Here is a 17,970-nt window from a genome sequence, read left to right on the forward strand (position 1 = left end):
CTCTGTGAAATGGGTGGTGAGACTGAGTTGTTGTGAGGCTTAAATAAAATAAATGAATATAAAAAACTACAAGGTAATATATCATTATTAAACAAACTTATTATTTACTGAAAATTATGTATTTTGGGTAAAAAGCCTAATTCCCTCTTGAATACTAGAAAACAAAAGGCCAATTTTCAACAGAGAAGACTAATTTAAAACTTTTCCTTTCTCTGATTCCTTAATCCCAGATACACTTATTTGAAAGCAAGTTGTAACTGGTTCCTAAGTAGGGCAGTATAACATAATTCATCTGAAAGCACTTTAGAGTTTGATAGAAAAATATTATAAAAATTCAAGATATATTCTTAGTGTCAATACAATAGCTTTAGCTTTATCATACATAAAGTATGTGTATAAATTCAACATTTGCAGTATTTTTTGCAACATTTTATTACCTAAATTTCCTCAGACCTGAATTCACACATCCTCACATGGAAAAAAAGCTTTCTAAAACTTTATAGGGAAAATATGACTTGTATCATACATGTGTGTTTTTGGTTTTCACTATAATAATTATCTTTCTTTAAAATACTTATTTATATCCAACAAATCAAAAACAATTTAACTTGAAGAGCACCACTATGATAAGAAATGTATGTATGAATCTGAGAAAGAAGCATATTTTCAATTAAAGAAAAATTAATTTACCCACTCAGTAGTTTTTTTTTTCTTTTTTTAAGCATGCTGACTCTAAAATTTAACTACATAGGTACGTAAGAAAAACATGTAAAAAGATACTCTTAAGAAAATTTCAAAGCAGTTAAGTATGAACCAAAAGAGTGACACACATAAAGAAAAATGTAATTTGTTGGAACTTCTTATGAAGTGGATTGCCTAAGGGGCACTTGGGATGCTGAAATATCCCTGAAATCTTCCGAGAAATCGCAAAGAACATATGAGTTAGAATCCGGGAACATAAACATACCATCAGAGAATGATAATTATACTGTCATTTCACTTTCAAGAAACCTGGCTAACTGCAGGGTTTGTTTTCTTTTCATTATGTGACATATAGTGCTGTAAGAAGAAAGTTATCCAGGATAATAAGAATTAGTGTAACATTCAGGTAAGTATGGGGCCTTGCACATTCTAAGTACTTAGTAAGGAGTGGTTGATTAATTCTGGTTAAATACTAACTGAAATGACTGTGGGCCCTGAGAGATGTTATTGGCAAAACCACTGCAATGAGAGGGTAGAAGACATCCCAGGTCTCAGAAACAAATTTTTCTTTTTTCTTTGATACAGTCTCACTCTGTTGCCCAGGCAGGAGTGCAGTGGTGCAATAATGACTCACTGCAGCCTTGACTTCCTGGGCTTAAAGGATCCTCCCACAACAGCCAACCAAGTAGCTGGGTCTACAGGTTTGTGCCACCATGCTAGGGGTCTTGCTTTGTTGCCCAGGCTGGTCTCAAATTTCTAGACTCAAGTAATCCTCCTACCTTGGCCTCCCAAAGTGATGGGATCAGAGGCCTGAGCTACCCTGCCCAGCCAAAACAGATGTTTTATATTCTACAAATTTATATTATTCTATATAAGTGTGATAACCATAGAGGTTGCTGTGCCTATAACTACCATCTCCAAGGTTTTAGGAAGTAGCTCTACTGCAGACAAACCTTTCAGATATGACTTCCTATGGCCTACTTTCAGATAGATCTCTAAAACTGCTCTTGGATACAGGAGAGCTTCTGTGCTTTCTTCAGCTAAAATAGTATCAGTATCAGAGTGACACTTATTTTTTGATGACAGTTTCTAAAGCTTTCTATTTGACAGCTTTATATTATTGAAGATTGAGAAGAACCATTAGTTTAACAAACATTTGAATGAGTATTTATTATCTGCTAAATATTGTGCTAAAGGCTAAGACACAAAAAGGAATTTGTCAATCTAATGGGTAAGACAGATGCATAATCACACAGTAATATGAACATTAACAGAAATATTTAAAAAGTTATAGGAATGAGGTAGAAAAGGGTGTATTTTTTCTTTCCTGAGTTAGGGAGGGCTTCAAAGGACAGATAATTTTTTTAATTTTTAGTGTTTTTTTAGATAGGGTCTAGTCTGTTACCCAGCCTGGACTGTAGTGGTGCGATCACCACTCACTAAAGCCTCAACCTCTCAGGTCCAAGCAATCCTCTCACCTCAGCTTCCTAAGTAGCTGGGATGTGTACCACTATGCCTGGCTAATTTTCATATTTTTTGTAGAGACAGTTTCACCATGTTGCCCAGGCTGGTCTTGAACTCTTGAGCTCAAGCGATCTGCCTGTCTTGGCCTTCCTAAGTGCTGGGTACAGGTAGGAGCCACCGTGCCCAGTCTCAAATGATAGATAAGTAAATACCACTAAACCTATAAACTTACTTCTGTTTTCACATAATTCTTTTTTCTACTCTTCAAAATGGAAAAGGTAACACTGGTGGTCTAAAGCTGATTCCCATGACTTTGCTATGAATCTCCTCCTTTCCTATCACTTTTGTTCAACTGATTATCCCTTTCTTTTTTGTACTTTTAATGTCTCTATTTTGCTTCTTCCTGTCACTATTTAAATTGGGTAATCTCTAGCTTTGAGAGGCAAAAGCTCTTTTTTTTTTTTTTTTTTGAGACAGAGTCTTGCTCTGTCACCCAAGATGGAGTATAGTGGCATGATCACAGTTCACTGCAACCTCCACCTCCTGGGTTCAAGTGATTCTCCTGGCGCAGGCTCCCGAGTAGCGGGGACTACAGGCTTCTGCCACCACGCCCGGTGAATTTTTTTGTTTTTAGTACAGATGGGGTTTTACCATGTTGGCCAGGTTGGTCTCGAACTCCTGGCCTTAAGGAATCCACCCACCTCTGTCTCCCAAAGTGTTGGGATTACAGGTGTGAGCCACCGTGCTTGGCCTAGTAAAAGCTCTTGATCTCATGCCCCTTCCTCAATTGTCCTATCTTTTCTTCTTCAAATATTCTAAGGCCTGCCTATTTTTCATGGCAATCTGCTTTTTAGCTCCAGCTCCACTGGAACTGCTTTAGCATCTTCTTCTTTTTTTTTTTTTTTGGACAGGGCTCTGACTCTGCCACCCAGGCTGGAGTGCAGTGGTACAATCTTGGCTCACTGCAACCTCCACCTCCTGGGCTCAAGCAATTCTCCCAGATCTTCCCACCTCAGCCTCCCAAGTAGCCGGGACTACAGGTGCATGCCCTCAAGCCTGGCTAATTTATGTATCTTTTGTAGAGATGGGGTATTGCCATGTTGGCCAGGCTGGTCTTGAACTCCTGAGCTCAAGTGATCTGCCTGCCTCAGCCTCCCCAAGTGCTGGGATTACAGGCATGAGCCACCATGCCCAGCCCTTTAGCGTCCTATTAAATCCAAATCACTCTTTTTAAAAAATCTTTCTTTGGCCTGACCTCTTGAGAGCACATGTCACTGCGAACAATGGCTCTGTTATGAATGCTTCTCCCTGGGCTTTAGGGACTCTACTCTCTTCCTGATGCTCCTCACTGATGCTGGTCACTCCTCACTCTTCTTTGTGTAAGCACTTTTTCCTATGCCCTTCCCTTAAATGCTGGTAGTTATCACGATTCTGTCACAAGTCTTCTTCTGTTCTCACTCTATATAGTCTCACTGGTTCATTTTCTCTATTTCTATGTAAAGTAACATCTTTATGTTGTGACTTTCATATTTCTATCACCAGATGAATTCTCTTTCTTGGGCACAAGAACCTACATTTCCAACTCTCTAGTGTATATATCCACTTAGATATTTTCTTAAACTTTTCTTCCCCAAATTCTTTCTTCTAGGTTCTTCGTAGCACCACTAAAGACACAAGCCAAAAACCTAGGCATCAATTCTCATTCGTCCTCTCTTAATCAGTCCCTAATGTACTCAATCACCAAGCCCTGTGATTATGCTTCTTAAAAAGCTTTCAAATCGGTCTATTTTTGTTTTACCTCATCATCACCAATCTAGTTCAAGACACCACCATCACTCACTGAAATACTGGAATAGCTTCCTAAATGGTGTTCTTCCCACTGCCCTTATACAGCTCCAAGAGCCATGAGAAAAGGGCTTCTTACAACTGAACTCAGTATTCTATTAGGCATTTGGCTGATGAAGGATGCTTTTCTTACTCTCAAAAGCTTATATTCTAAGGACACATGGATAAAATATACACAAAGAAAAGCAGAATTAGAATTTCCAAAGGTAATCAGTAAATCTTGTTTCATTAAGGCAAAGATAAATGGATAAAAACAGATGAAAACTAAATGCAATTAATGAAGACTACCGAGTGATAAGCTCAGGCTAGAAGCCATTTTAAGGAGTCACATTTCTTTCTTTTTTTTTTTTTTAAAGACAGTCTTGCTGTCACTCAAGCTGGAGGGCCGTGATGTGATTATAATTCACTGCAGCCTTAACCTCCTGGGCTCAAGCTATCTCTCTGCTTCAGCTTCCCTAGTAGCTGGGAACACAGACGTGCACCACCATGCCCAGCTAAATTCTGATTTTTTTGTGAAGATGGGGTCTTGCTAGGTTGTCCAGGCTGGTCTTGAACACCTAGCCTCAAGCGTTCCTCCCACCTTGGCCTTTTTGAGTGCTGGGATTACAAGTGTGAACCACTGCATTGGGCCTGAAATCACATTTCTCATACTCGAAATCTTTTCAAAATGAATGGTTTATTTGAAGTCCTGCTACTGTTATCTAAAAGTAAGATCCTATCAGTTCATCTTTTCTGTTTACCTCTTTTTAATATCTAATTATTTAAGGTTTATATTTTATTGACACCTAAGAGGTCTTAATCTGAGTACAAGTGAAGACATTTTAGAGTAAGATAGATTATAACCCACCTGAAGGAAACAGATAAAGTTATTCTGAGGTTTCAAAAGCGAAAGAGGAAAAAAAAGATTATAACACCTGGTACAAGATATTCAGCTCTGAGTTTTCTGGCAATGAAGACAAAAAGGAAACACATTAAATTACAAAGTTTTCATTTTATGAAAACAAGAAAGAGGAATATAACTTCACGCCCAGAGGAAAAAATTTTCCTGGAATATAAGCAATAATTCTTCATGAGTTTTTTTTCTGTCTAAATGAGACTAAGGAAAAAGAACATTAGTTTTGTTTCGGGGAAAAAAATGAATTACTTTTAGTTTTGACTATGTAATCACAGTCGAGTTATTTAACTCTTATCAGCATCAGTTTCATCTCTAACAATGAGGATAATGATATTTATCAGTGGACTGTAGTGAAGATTAGATTATGTCATTTATGTGGATGTACTTAGTAGACTGCCTTAAATAGTTTTACAAAACCAAGAGAGATCACACTTTGTTTTGATCTTCTGCAAAAGCAGAAGACATGACATTAAATTGTTCTTTAATAAAAGAAATTCTGTGAGGAGAGATATTTTGCCCTTTTCCCCTCTGCTTTATGAACATTTTACTGAATATAGGGACAAAACCTGGAGAATTTAGAATGGAGAAGTGTGGGCAGGTATAGGCTCTCAATTCAATTTATGCACATTTTAAAGTTAGTATTTGTTGTGTAAATCCTTTAACCATTTACCCAACCCAGTTGAGCTTTGTAGTATGAAAAGTCAACCTAAAATATCCTATTTCTCTCTATACCCACCTGCTCTTCACATTATATCATTCTGAAATTAGTAGTCTAATATATTTTCTCTCAAAGAAAGTTAAGACTAAAAACCACCAAATATACCACTCATAGTTCAAGAAATACACAATTGTAAGATATCAATACACATTCCTGGAAACTGTCACACCACATCCTAACTCTTAATATGAGAGAAGATACTTTTAAGCTAATATATTTGAGCTAACACTAATATAGGAAATAAAAACTCTCTGTGGTCATGCCCCAAATGTTTTTGAATTGTCAACCTAGAATTGTCCTACTTGTTTTTTCTGTTTAATAAATATTTTGGAATTATGTAAATGAACTGGTGATCTTACTTCATACTACATGAACACATACAGCCTACTCAGAACTAAGTGACACTGCTAAAAAAAGTTAGAGCTAGGCTGGGTGCAGTGGCTCATGCCTGTAATCCCAGCACTTTGGGAGGCTGAGGCAGGCAGATTGCCTGAGGTTAGGAGTTGGAGACCAGTCTAGCCAACATGGTGAAAACCCATCTCTACTGAAAATACAAAAAAATTAGCCAGGCGTGGTGGCGTGTGCCTGTTAATCCCAGCTACCTGGGGGGCTGAGGCAGGGGAATTGCTTGAACCAGGGATGTGGAGGTTGCAGTGAGCTGAGATAGTGCCACTGCACTCCAGCCTGGGTGACAGAGCAAGACTCCATCTCAAAACAAAACAAAACGAAACAACGTTAGAGCAAGAGCTGTCCCATGCAAAAAAGAAAATAAGAAACTTGAAAAGGTTCATTTGGTCTCTTTTCAAATCACTCATTTACACTGCCCAAATTTAACTGATTAAAACCATGACTGGTATCAGATAATTTTCCCAGGGTCTTGACCAGGGTGAGGCAAGCTAGTGGCCTTAGGTAGAGGCAGTGGCTCCCAGGGGCCATCCATGCTCTTTGCCCACTCTGAGAGTAGGCACCTCCTTACATCATATGTCCTAGATGCCTTGCTTGCCTCACCCTAGTCCCAGCTCTGATTTTCATTTTCAAAAAAATATCAGAATTATTCTTATCCAACAGTTATCTATTGACTATTATGAGGACATGATCCTCCGAACAATCAAGTGAATAAATCAATCCTATGGACCCTTTGTTTCATCAGGTTAATGTTCAAGTGAATGGCTAAGCATCTCTAGGGGGTCACACCAGCTGTTTTATTTCCATATAAGCAATTTGCAGAGGCCTTTGCATGTGCATATATGATGTAAGTTGGTAGTAAATGGTTTCTTAGAAAATGATTAATAACATCAGATTTGTTTTTACTAAGCTTTAATTTTTACTTTGCTTTAAAACAAAAAAAGTTGCTTTTAGATGTTTGGTATCATCAAAAGCTATACAATGTTAAATTATTAAAATATCATTGCCAAAATAAAGATACACTGTCAAATACATAAAAAACTGACAATTATCTAAATATGCATCCATGCAAATATCAGTAATGACATGTAGTAGTAGGCAATTAATGAGTAGTTTCATCTTGCTAGTGTTTAAATTTCTCCCTCCTTCCCTCGCTTCCTTTCTTCCTCCTTCCGTCTCACCCTCCCTCCCTGTTTCTCTTTCTTTGTTTTTTAAAAGATAGGGCTGCACTACGTTGTTCAGGCTGGAATGCAGTGGTTATTCACAGGTGAGATAAGAGTGCACTACAGTCTCAAACTCCTGTGCTCAAGTGATTCTCCTGTCTTAGCCTCCAGACTACCTGGGACAACAGGTGTGTGATATTGTGCCCAGCTCTGTTAGAATTTAATTTGCATGCTGACACATATTTTCTTCTCAATCCACCAAGCAAACTTTTTTGGTCCTTATTTGGACTCACAAGTAATGTGATTCCAAGTGTTGGAACTCCTCATATATTTTTCAGTGTAGCACATCCCCTTAAAATCAAATGAGAACTGCCATTCTGAAAAAAAAATTAATATCTAGCTTTAAAAAAATGTAGTTGATATGGCTGGTCATCTGTAGTTACTACTCTTAAGTATTTAATTTCAAAAACACTTGTGAAAATTTCACATAGTGAATGAATCAGGTTTCCACAGTGAAGAGACAATTACTTGAAAGCAGAATCCTAGGACATAAGTGATAGTAGCAGTGATGGATAAGGTCTAGAATGTCAGAACTCAGAAGAAAGAATAAATATCTTCAGAGAAGCTTTTCCTAGCTCTGTAACCTGTTGTTACATTGACTTATCTACCTAAATGTTATAATTACACTCTAGTCCAGGGACACTTATCCTTTTCACCCATCACATAGAAGACACCTTTAAGAAAACTCACTCCAATGCCATTTCTCAGATACAGACAATCCTCCAGTTCTTCTGACACCATCTCTAGGATATATACCTTGGAACTGCTTCCAGTAATAGTTTCCAGTTCCCTCTCTTAACAATATTCTTCCAATAATTTCTTCCCAACATGTGGTATACCTCTCCCAGACTAGTATGAGGATACTCGTAAACCAATGATATGTTTTAAATGTTTCGTTTTCTGGTCAGGCGCAGTGGCTCACACCTGTAATCTCAGCACTTTGGGAGGCTGAGGCAGGTGGATCACTTGAGGTCAGGAGTTTAAGATCAGCCTGGCCAACCATGTCGAAACCCAGTCTCTATTAAAAACACAAAAATTAGACGGCATGGGGGAATGCACCTGTAATCCCGGGTACTCAGGAGGCTAAGCCAAGAGATTCGCTTGAACTCTGGAAGGCAGAGGTTCCTGTGAGCCGAGATCACACCACTGCACTCCAGCCTGGGTGACAGAGTGAGACACTGCCTCAAAAAAAAAAAAAAAAAAAAAAAAAAAAGTTTCTTTTTCTATTAGAATAACAAAGTGGTAAAAAGATGGCTAAGATGAGGTAGTCATAGTTCAGTTCAGTAGAAAATAGGATTTGTATTAAAAAAACCAATGGTTCGTGAGGATGCAGAGAAAATGGAACTCGCATTCATCGTAGAGGGGGAATGCAAAAATATAGTAACTTTGGAAAATTTTGACAGTTTCTTATAAACTTAAACATACACCTGCCATACAACCCAGTAATCACGTTCCTGGGTGTTTACCCAAGAGAAATAGAAACTTACGTTTATATAAACGTGTACATAATTGTTTACAGTTATTTTATTTGGAGATGTCCTCAAATGGAAACAACTCAAATGTCCATCAACTGTGAATGAATTAACAAACTGGGTTACATCCATATAATGGCTTATTACTCAGCAATAAAAAGGAAACATATGACCAATATAGATGTATATACAGGCTCACACCTGTAATCCCAGCACTTTGGGAGGCTGAGGCAGGCGGATCACTTGAGGTCAATATATTATACATCTATATTGCAACAATATAGATGAATTGCAAATGTATTATTATAACTGAGAAAAGCCAGACTCAAAAGGCTATATACTGATAATTTCACTTCTATAGCATTTTGCAAAAGGTAAACAATAGGTACGGAAAATAGACCAGTGGTTGATAGGGCTGGGGATTGAGGAAAAGGGTCAGCTAAAAAGGGGTAATGAGGGAATTTTTTTGAGTAATGGAACTATTTTATATATTGATTGTGGTGGTGCTGATGCAACTGTGTGCATCTGTCAAAAATCACAGACATGTCTGCTAAAAAAGGTGAATTTTATTCTTTGTAGATTATACCTCAATAAACCTTACTTAAAGGAAAAAAACAAAACAAAACAGGACTTATCTCTTAGTTACTAACTGCCATGGGCAAGCCACTTAAAACTCATTTCTCCATCTATACAATAGGAATTATATTTACTCTAAAAGAATTTTGGTGGGGAGCAAATGAAGAAAAGAAAATAATTTTATGAACTTTAAAGCTCCACACAAATACTCTACCTACTATAGGCACTGGGCAACACTGATAAAGAAGACAAGAGGCACACTAAGGAAATTTACTGTCTAGTTGCAGAATAAGATAAAACAGATTATTATTAAATAATACGGGGAAATTCAGTGACAGATATCAACAAAACAAGAAGGGGCATTCTAGGAATAAGAATTAACTCTAAGAAGTATATCAAAAGTTGAATAAAAAAGGACAAAATTACAGTGAGACATAAGTAAGTCATTAATGAACATGCACAACTGGGATCCAATAATTTTAACCTGATAGCAGTTTTTAAAAAAGCCTAAAATGATTAAAATTATAACAAAATAGGAAAAATACCTCACGATGATTTAGAAGTTGCTCTAAATCTAATGCCATTTGATTCTTCGTCTGTAGTAAAGCTGATTTTTCTTTATTTAAGTTGCTGAAAAAAAAAACACTCAAGTTTTAAAAAGTCATTATGTTAGTGTAGAGTTAATAAATGGCAAATATTAAAAGAATAAACACGAATCTGATGGTTTGAATTAAAGATAAATTTATAATCCATAAATATTCCAGACTAGCCACTAAAATGTTTGGCCTAATGAATGGCCTATTTTGTCAGAAGATTCTTTCTCTTTTATTTTCCTTTCTTTTCTCTTTTCTTCCTTCCCTCTCCTCTTTTCTTTCTCTCTTTCTTTCTCTCTCTCTCTTTTTTTTTTTAACAGATGGACTATTGCTATGTTACCCAGGCTGGAGTGCAGTGGTTATTCACAGACATGGTAACAATGAACTACAGCCTCAAACTCCTGGGCTCAAGCAATCTTCCTGCTTCAGCCTCCTAGTATCCGGGACTACAGGCATACATCACTGCGCCCAGCTTTTCTTCTCTTAAGAATCCATTTGACAATGTAACTGACATGTTGTCTGAGAATGCTTTCCTGCCTAGTATAGGCATAAAATTAATGTTGTAAAGATGACTATTTACTACTAAAATGTACAAAGATAAAGTGAAACATAAAAGGTAAGAAGTAGTATATGTCAGCACACTATTACAACACAAGATACTAGAAGTCAAATTAAAACATTTATCCTTAAAACTGAAAGTAATATTTTATGATTTACCACAAACTAAATTATCAGGTATATAATTGAGTTAAGTAAGTGAATCAGGTATTTAGTCTGTGATAAACTTGAAAAAAGAACGTTTGTTTCCAAATTATTAGTTCAATTTTCAATTTCTGGCTGGGCACGGTGGCAATTATCTAATGAATGATTACAATAAAAAAAAAGAAAAAATTTGTGAGGGTAAAACTAACAAGAATTGTTTTAAATAGGTAAAAAACATTTTTTTTTTTTTTTTTTTTTTTTTGAGACGGAGTCTTGCTCTGTCGCCCAGGCTGGAGTGCACTGGCGTGATCTCGGCTCACTGCAACCTCTGCCTCCTGGGTTCAACTGATTTTCCTGCCTCAGCCTCCTGAGTGGCTGGGACTACAGGTGTGTGCCACCATGCCCGGCTAATTTTTGTATTTTTAGTAGAGATGGGGTTTCACCATGCTGGCCAGGCTGGTCTGGAATTCCTGACCTCACGTGATCCACCCACCTCGGCCTCCCAAAGTGCTAGGATTATAGGCGTGAGCCACTGCACCTGGCAGGTAAAAACATTTTTAAAGTTCTACTTAAGTTCTACTTTAAGAAAATGGAGGCAGGGAACACTGGCTCATGCCTATAATCCTATCACTTTGGGAGGTCCAGGTTGGAGAACTGCATGAGTCCATGAGTCCAGGAGTTCGAGACTAGTCTGGGCAACATAGAGAGACTCCATCTCTTAAAAAAAAAAATGTTAGCCAGGTGTGGAGACATGCACCTTTAGTCCCAGCTACATCAAAGGATGAGGTAGGAGGATCGCTTGAGCCCAGGAGTTCGAGGCTGCAGCGAGCTATGATTCTCCACTGTATTCCAGCCTGGGAGACAGAGTGAGGCTCTCTCTAAAAAAAAACATAAATAAATAAAGGAAAGTCACTAATTTTTAGAATAATATTGGGCAGACTTTTTTTTTTTTTTTTTTTTTTTTTTAATTCAAGAAACAGTAGTAGGCATTCTGGAACAACTGCTAATTCGAAGGATTTAAGAGGGAAAGCCCATATTCTTCTCCTTCCAAGTAATCGAGAAGGAAGCACCATAGTTTGTCCTCTGAGAAGACGGACTAGACGCAATTCTGACTTGTTTCCAACTGTGCCACTGACTCAGACTCAAATGTATGGTGCAAAGCATAACACATACCACCCCACTGAACCTCAGTTTTTATATCTGTAAAGTGGAACATAATACTCATGTATGTCAAAGGGCTATGTGAATGATTATATAAAGTGTTGAACTCATAAAACTCTATATAAATGTTATACAGCATTACTAATTTAGATAAAAAAATAGGCATCAGAGTAAAATAGTAATTAAATGTCAATAAAGGTAAGCAGCTCAGCTGAAAAAACAAACTGACTTTTAGAGTTAGGTGCCAGAGATCCTACAAGAGCTGAGGAGTTGAAAAAGAACAAAACAGTATAAAGGAAACTGAGTGCCATGTTCTGCTAGAATCTCCAAAGCATGGCAAGGATCACTTGTTTCTCTAACTCTAGAATTCTAATCTATCTTTAGCTGGAATCACTTTGAAGGTAAAATATTTTTTCAAATTTAAATATCCAGTAAATAGGACTAGGAATTTTTAAGGAACACATATGTGTCTATGTTCATATACATGTAAACTTATACACTAACAACCACGGTATTTAAGCATATACTCACATTCACTGCACACACACACACACACACACACACTCACTCTCTGTCTCAAATACCAACAGGCTCTTCTAAAGAAAATGTAGTGTAATCGGAATGGAATGTCGAGGTAATTAAAGGATTTTGACTGGATAATTCTTTACAAATGCTTTTATATTGTCATGTTTAACTTTTCAAAAATAAAGTATTCTATAATTAAATAGCAAAACAACCGTATATACATGGAATAAATGGTGGGGGGATAAGCTGGCTTACAGAACAATCATGTTGTACCTGTAAGACATGAGTTTATTACAAACTATGTGGACTTCCCAGACAATATTGCTGTGATTACAATATCTGGAGATATATATATATATATATATATTTTTTTTTTTTTTTTTTTGAGACGGAGTCTCGCTCTGCCGCCCAGGCTGGAATGCAGCGGCCGGATCTCAGCTCACTGCAAGCTCTGCCTCCCGGGTTCACGCCATTCTCCTGCCTCAGCCTCCCGAGTAGCTGGGACTACAGGCGCCTGCCACCTCGCCCGGCTAATTTTTTGTATTTTTTTAGTAGAGACGGGGTTTCACCGTATCAGCCAGGATGGTCTCGATCTCCTGACCTCGTGATCCGCCCGTCTCGGCCTCCCAAAGTGCTGGGATTACAGGCTTGAGCCACCGCGCCCGGCCTCTGGATATATATTTTGTCTTCTTTATAATATACTCGACCACAGGGAGACGACCTTCAACATGTGGGTCTCTAAAACTGAGTATGATGATTATCATATTCACTCTTCTTCTAGTATGTATTTACTCAATAGAATTTTAGTCTTCATAAGACATATTTCATAACAGTGGAAACTTACCTTTGAAAGTACAAAGCTTCTACGAATGACTCATAAAACAACTACAAAACAAATCTCCTTATAAGCACATCTATCTTGAATGGTATATTACACCCATAATTGTTGAATTCACTGTTAATTATTACTTAGAAATTCATGTTTATGGCTCTGTTTCACCTGCAATATGAAAACATTCCTGATATATTGTTCCTTAACTTCCTGGATCAATATACTCTCGGGTAGCTTTGTAAGAGAAGTTGACAATGTAGTCTTTTCTTTACCAGTTAAGAATAAACTAAGAACTGACAACAGGCAAAGAAAATTATGCTAATTATTCTCTTTCCAAGCTTCCTTCCTTTCTGAAGTAGAGATCAAACTGTATTATGCAGACTGTCTCTTGTGACTTGGTGGAAGAAAGTTATCAGTACTACTTTTAGAATAAAGCATTACTTTAACAATAGGGGAATTTAAAGCAGTTAATAGTAACATCTCAAATGTTAGCTTTTAATGTGTTTATAATGATTTCATTTTAGTGCATATTTACTCTAGCCTTTCTAGAAATTGAATATATTGTATACATAGTTCATTTTCAAGGGATAAGTATGGTATAGTGGTATTGTTTAATTTTCTAAGAAAAGCATACAATTATTCAGTTATTCAAAGAGTTTTTATTGAATTAGAAAAACATTTAAAAGTCATAAATTGATGTAAATATTTTTTACAACTAACCTCGACACTTAGCAAAGAGGAATAGGAATTTTCCTGTTTATGTCTTCTAAGGAACATAATAACTTGATAATGCTTTTGGATGGGCCATCATTAATGTTTACATTTCAAATAAAAGACAAGGGGACGGAAGTAACATTTACTGAGATTCTCCTATGTGCCAAAGCTTTATATATGTTCCTAAATTTTCACAACTACCCCTTCAGGTTCATATTAATATCTAATTTTACAGACACATTTACCGTAAGGACAGAAACCAGCCTGATGTGTATTTAAAGCCCAGGATAATTCTACTCCAGGATTTGAAATGCCATCTGCTTAGAGTAGGGATGAAGGAATGTGGGTATACAGAACTGTGATCTATCCTACCATATCTGAATGACTGGCCGAGCTGACTTTTTAATGGCATTGTTACATCACAGCATTTCATTCATGCAACCAGGGTACCCCTATAGCAGCATCTCAAATGTCATAACTAAACTACTGAAAGTATTAATAACCTTTCACTTTAGAAGGTAGTTGCTTCAATTAAGAATAAGATTTCATAACCTGTGAATTATCAGTTCAGAATGTACTAAAATATCACACAATGAATTTATGCAACACAAGACAACATTAAAGGACTCATGTTTAGTACAAAATTTTTCTTGGTAATTAATTCCATAAATGACATGGCCTTTATGAAAACTGTTGCTGTTATTGGGGGAGTCTTAATTTTTGTTCAAATTCAACATATTTTGAGAAATGTTATTTCTCATTTTTAATATAATTTTCTTTTTCTTTTTTTTTCTTTTTCTTTTTTTTAGACGGAGTCTCGATCTGTCGCCCAGGCTGGAGTGCAGTGGCCGGATCTCACTGCAAGCTCCGCCTCCCGGGTTTACGCCATTCTCCTGCCTTAGCCTCCCGAGTAGCTGGGACTACAGGTGCCCGCCACCTTGCCCGGCTAGTTTCTTGTATTTTTTAGTAGAGACGGGGTTTCACCGTGTTAGCCAGGATGGTCTTCTGACCTCGTGATCCGCCCATCTCCGCCTCCCAAAGTGCTGGGATTACAGGCTTGAGCCACCGCGCCTGGCCTTTAATATAATTTTCAACCAAAAATTTGTTACATGTATGGTAAGTACTAAGAATGGCATTTATTGAACACTGTTGAATATAATGTTTAGACACTATTTTATCTATATATATTATGAAGATTATATCATTTATTCCTCAGAACAACCCTATCAATCAGGTGCTGTTAGCACCACTCTCTTTTTTTTTTTTTTTTTTTTTTTGAGACAGAGTTCTGCTTTGTCACCCAGGCTGGAGTGCAGTTGCTCATTGCAACCTCCACCTCCCAGGTTTAAGTCATCATCCCACCTCAGCCTCCCAAGTAGCCAGGACTACAGGAGTGTGCCATCACACCAGCTAATTTTTCCGTATTTTTTGTAGAGACAAAACCAAACATGGTTTTGCCATGTTGTCCAGGCTGATCTCGAACTCTTGGGCTCAGGCAATCTGCCTGCCTCAGCACCACTTTCATTTCACATATGAGGAAACTGGATGTACTGTGGAATACTACAGCCATTAGCCACTAGAGCAATTAAAATTATCTTCAATTTTAATAAAATAAAATTAACATTAATTTAAATTTAATCTTAATAAAATTAAAGACAATATAATTTTAACAATTCAATTTTAATAGAATTAAAAATTTAGTTCCTCAGTAACAGTAGCCACATTTCAAATGCTCAGGTTGGGTGTGGTGGCTCACGCCTGTAATCCCAGCACTTTGGGAGGTCAAGGCCTGCAGATCATTTGAGGTCAGGAGTTCAAGAACACCCTGGCCAACACGGTAAAACCCCATCTTTACTAAAAATACAAAAATTAGCCGGGTGTGGTGGTGGGTGCTTGTAATCCCAGGTAAACGGGAGGCTGAGACAGGAGAATCGCTTGAACCTGGGAGGTGGAGCTTGCAGTGAGCCGAGATCGCGCCATTGCACTCCAGTCGGGTGACAGAGCGAGACTCCGTCTCAAAAAAAGGAAACAACAACAACAACAACAACAACAAAAAAAAACGCAAAACAAATGGTCAACATCTACATGTGGCTAGCTAGTGGCTACCATACTGGACAGCACAGATATGGAATATTTTTATCATTATAGAAAGTTCTATTGGACAACAGAGGTACAGAGAATTTAAATTGTACTTGCCCTAACTCAAAACTAAGTACTGAGTTGAATTTGAAAACTTCCTTTTAAAATCTGTTTTTAAAAAAACTTTATAATAGAATATTTCAGAAGAGAAAATATGTAATAGCAAACCCTGATATATCTATCACCCTGCTTCAACAACGATCAACTCATTAAAGTGCTACTTTTAATCACTATGATACACTATTTTTTTGTTCTCTTCCTTAATTATTTTAGTTACAGAAATAATATCCCTTATTCAAAATAGAACATAGAGGGGCAGTATAACCTAATGGTTAGGAGAATAGAATTAGCAAGCAGACAGATATAAATTTGAATTCTGACTCTATCACAATGTTGTATGTTCTGAGAGGACAAGTTGCTTAATTTATCTATGGCTGAATTTGTTCATCTTTATAATTTTCTCCTACAGCTAGCTATTATTTTCTCTATATTAAGCATTTTAAACTACCTTAATTCTTAGTAAAATAAATCCTCAAATTTATTTGGAGATAACTGTGAAAGAAGTAATTTTTTTCCTCAGGAGTTTTATATACTTCCCCATCACAAGAATATAACAGTAAAATACGACATATAAAAGATTCAAATCTCAAGGCCGGGCATGGCATCTCATGCCTTTAATCCTAGAACTTTGGGAGGTCGAGGTGGGCGGATCACGAGTTCAGGAGTTAGAGACCAGCCTGACCAACATGGTGAAACCCCGTCTCTACTAAAAATACAAAAATTAGCTAGGTGTGGTGGCGTGTGCCTGTAATCCCAGCTCCTCAGGAGGCTGAGGCAGGAGAATCACTTGAACCCAGGAGGCAGAGGTTATAGTGAGCAGAGATCGTGTCATTGCACTCCAGCCTGGGTGATGGAGTGAGACTCCGGTTAAAAAAAAAAAAAAAAAAGATTCATAATTTAATTTTAATTTTAATTTTTTTGAGACAGAGTCTCACTCTGTTGCCCAAGCTGAAGTGCAGTGAAATGATCTCAGCTCACTGTAACCTCCGTCTCCCCGGTTCAAGCGATTCTCCCGTCTCAGCCTCCAGAGTGGCTGGGACTACAGGCATGCACCACCATGCTCAGTTAACTTTTGTATTTGTAGTTGAGACAGGGTTTCACTATGTTGGCCAGGATGGTCTAGAACTCCTGACCTCAGGTGATCCACCTGCCTTGGCCTCCCAAAGTGCTGGGATTACAGGTGTGAGTCACTGCTCCTGGCCATAAAAGATTCAAATTTAACAGAAATATGTAACATAGGAAGAAAAAATTCTATTTGGGGTTCTTTCTTCAATTTCCCTAAGATAACCAGGTGCCCACTGAATTGTGAAAGACATAATTTCTATTGTCCCCAAGAACTATTTATAGAACAATTAATTTATTATTGTAGGTTGTATACAGAATTTTAACTTTAAAATTAATCTAGAAACAAACTTATTTTGACATGTAAGTATAAATGTGCTCCTCAATTATATAAACAAATCATAAAAAAATTAAGAACAGGAATAAAGTTCTAGACCAACTATTTTGGTGAGGCAGAAATGAAAGAAGGTAATTATTATGATTCATTAAAAATAACATTTATACTTTGCAATTAGTTACCATTAGTTTTATATTTTTGTTTGCATACTTTAGGAAACCTGGATTTAACAAACATCTTCTCCTTATTGTTTTCCAATTCCTTGATTTAGCCATTTCTATTCCCACCTAATTCTCTGCTTTTACATTTATAATCAGTTAATAATTTACCCATAAAAATCTAAATTATTCTTATAATCTTAGAAATCTAATAACTAAGCAAACTAACCATCTATCCACAAGTAAAACTGTTTCATTTACACATATCTTCATTCTTTTATTTCAGTTTAAAAAACCAAAATGGTCATAGCAAATTTTCTTTGGATAAGATCTCATACAAAAACAATTACAAATTAAGGAAGTGAAAGAAATTTATTTATTTTCACT

General features: G+C 37.0%; 1 protein-coding gene across 6 annotated transcripts in view; it reads right to left on the reverse strand.

Annotated features, from left to right (window-relative positions):
• LOC105481764 (progesterone immunomodulatory binding factor 1) overlaps positions 1 to 17,970 on the reverse strand; it is a 282,457-nt gene that overhangs the window by 73,228 nt on the left and 191,259 nt on the right. For 5 of the 6 annotated variants that reach the window (XR_011614738.1, XM_071081241.1, XM_071081243.1 and 2 more), the window contains one exon: positions 9,846 to 9,930. The exons of the other annotated variant lie outside the window; for it this stretch is intronic. Coding sequence is in view for 4 of the 5 variants with exons in the window: in XM_071081241.1 (XP_070937342.1) it covers positions 9,846 to 9,930 (85 nt within the window). In the remaining variant the exon portion in view is untranslated. The remainder of the gene's footprint in view (positions 1 to 9,845; positions 9,931 to 17,970) is intronic. 6 annotated transcript variants of the gene reach the window in all.

This window comes from Macaca nemestrina, chromosome 16 (assembly GCF_043159975.1).
Source record: "Macaca nemestrina isolate mMacNem1 chromosome 16, mMacNem.hap1, whole genome shotgun sequence".
Classification (NCBI taxonomy): domain Eukaryota; kingdom Metazoa; phylum Chordata; class Mammalia; order Primates; family Cercopithecidae; genus Macaca; species Macaca nemestrina.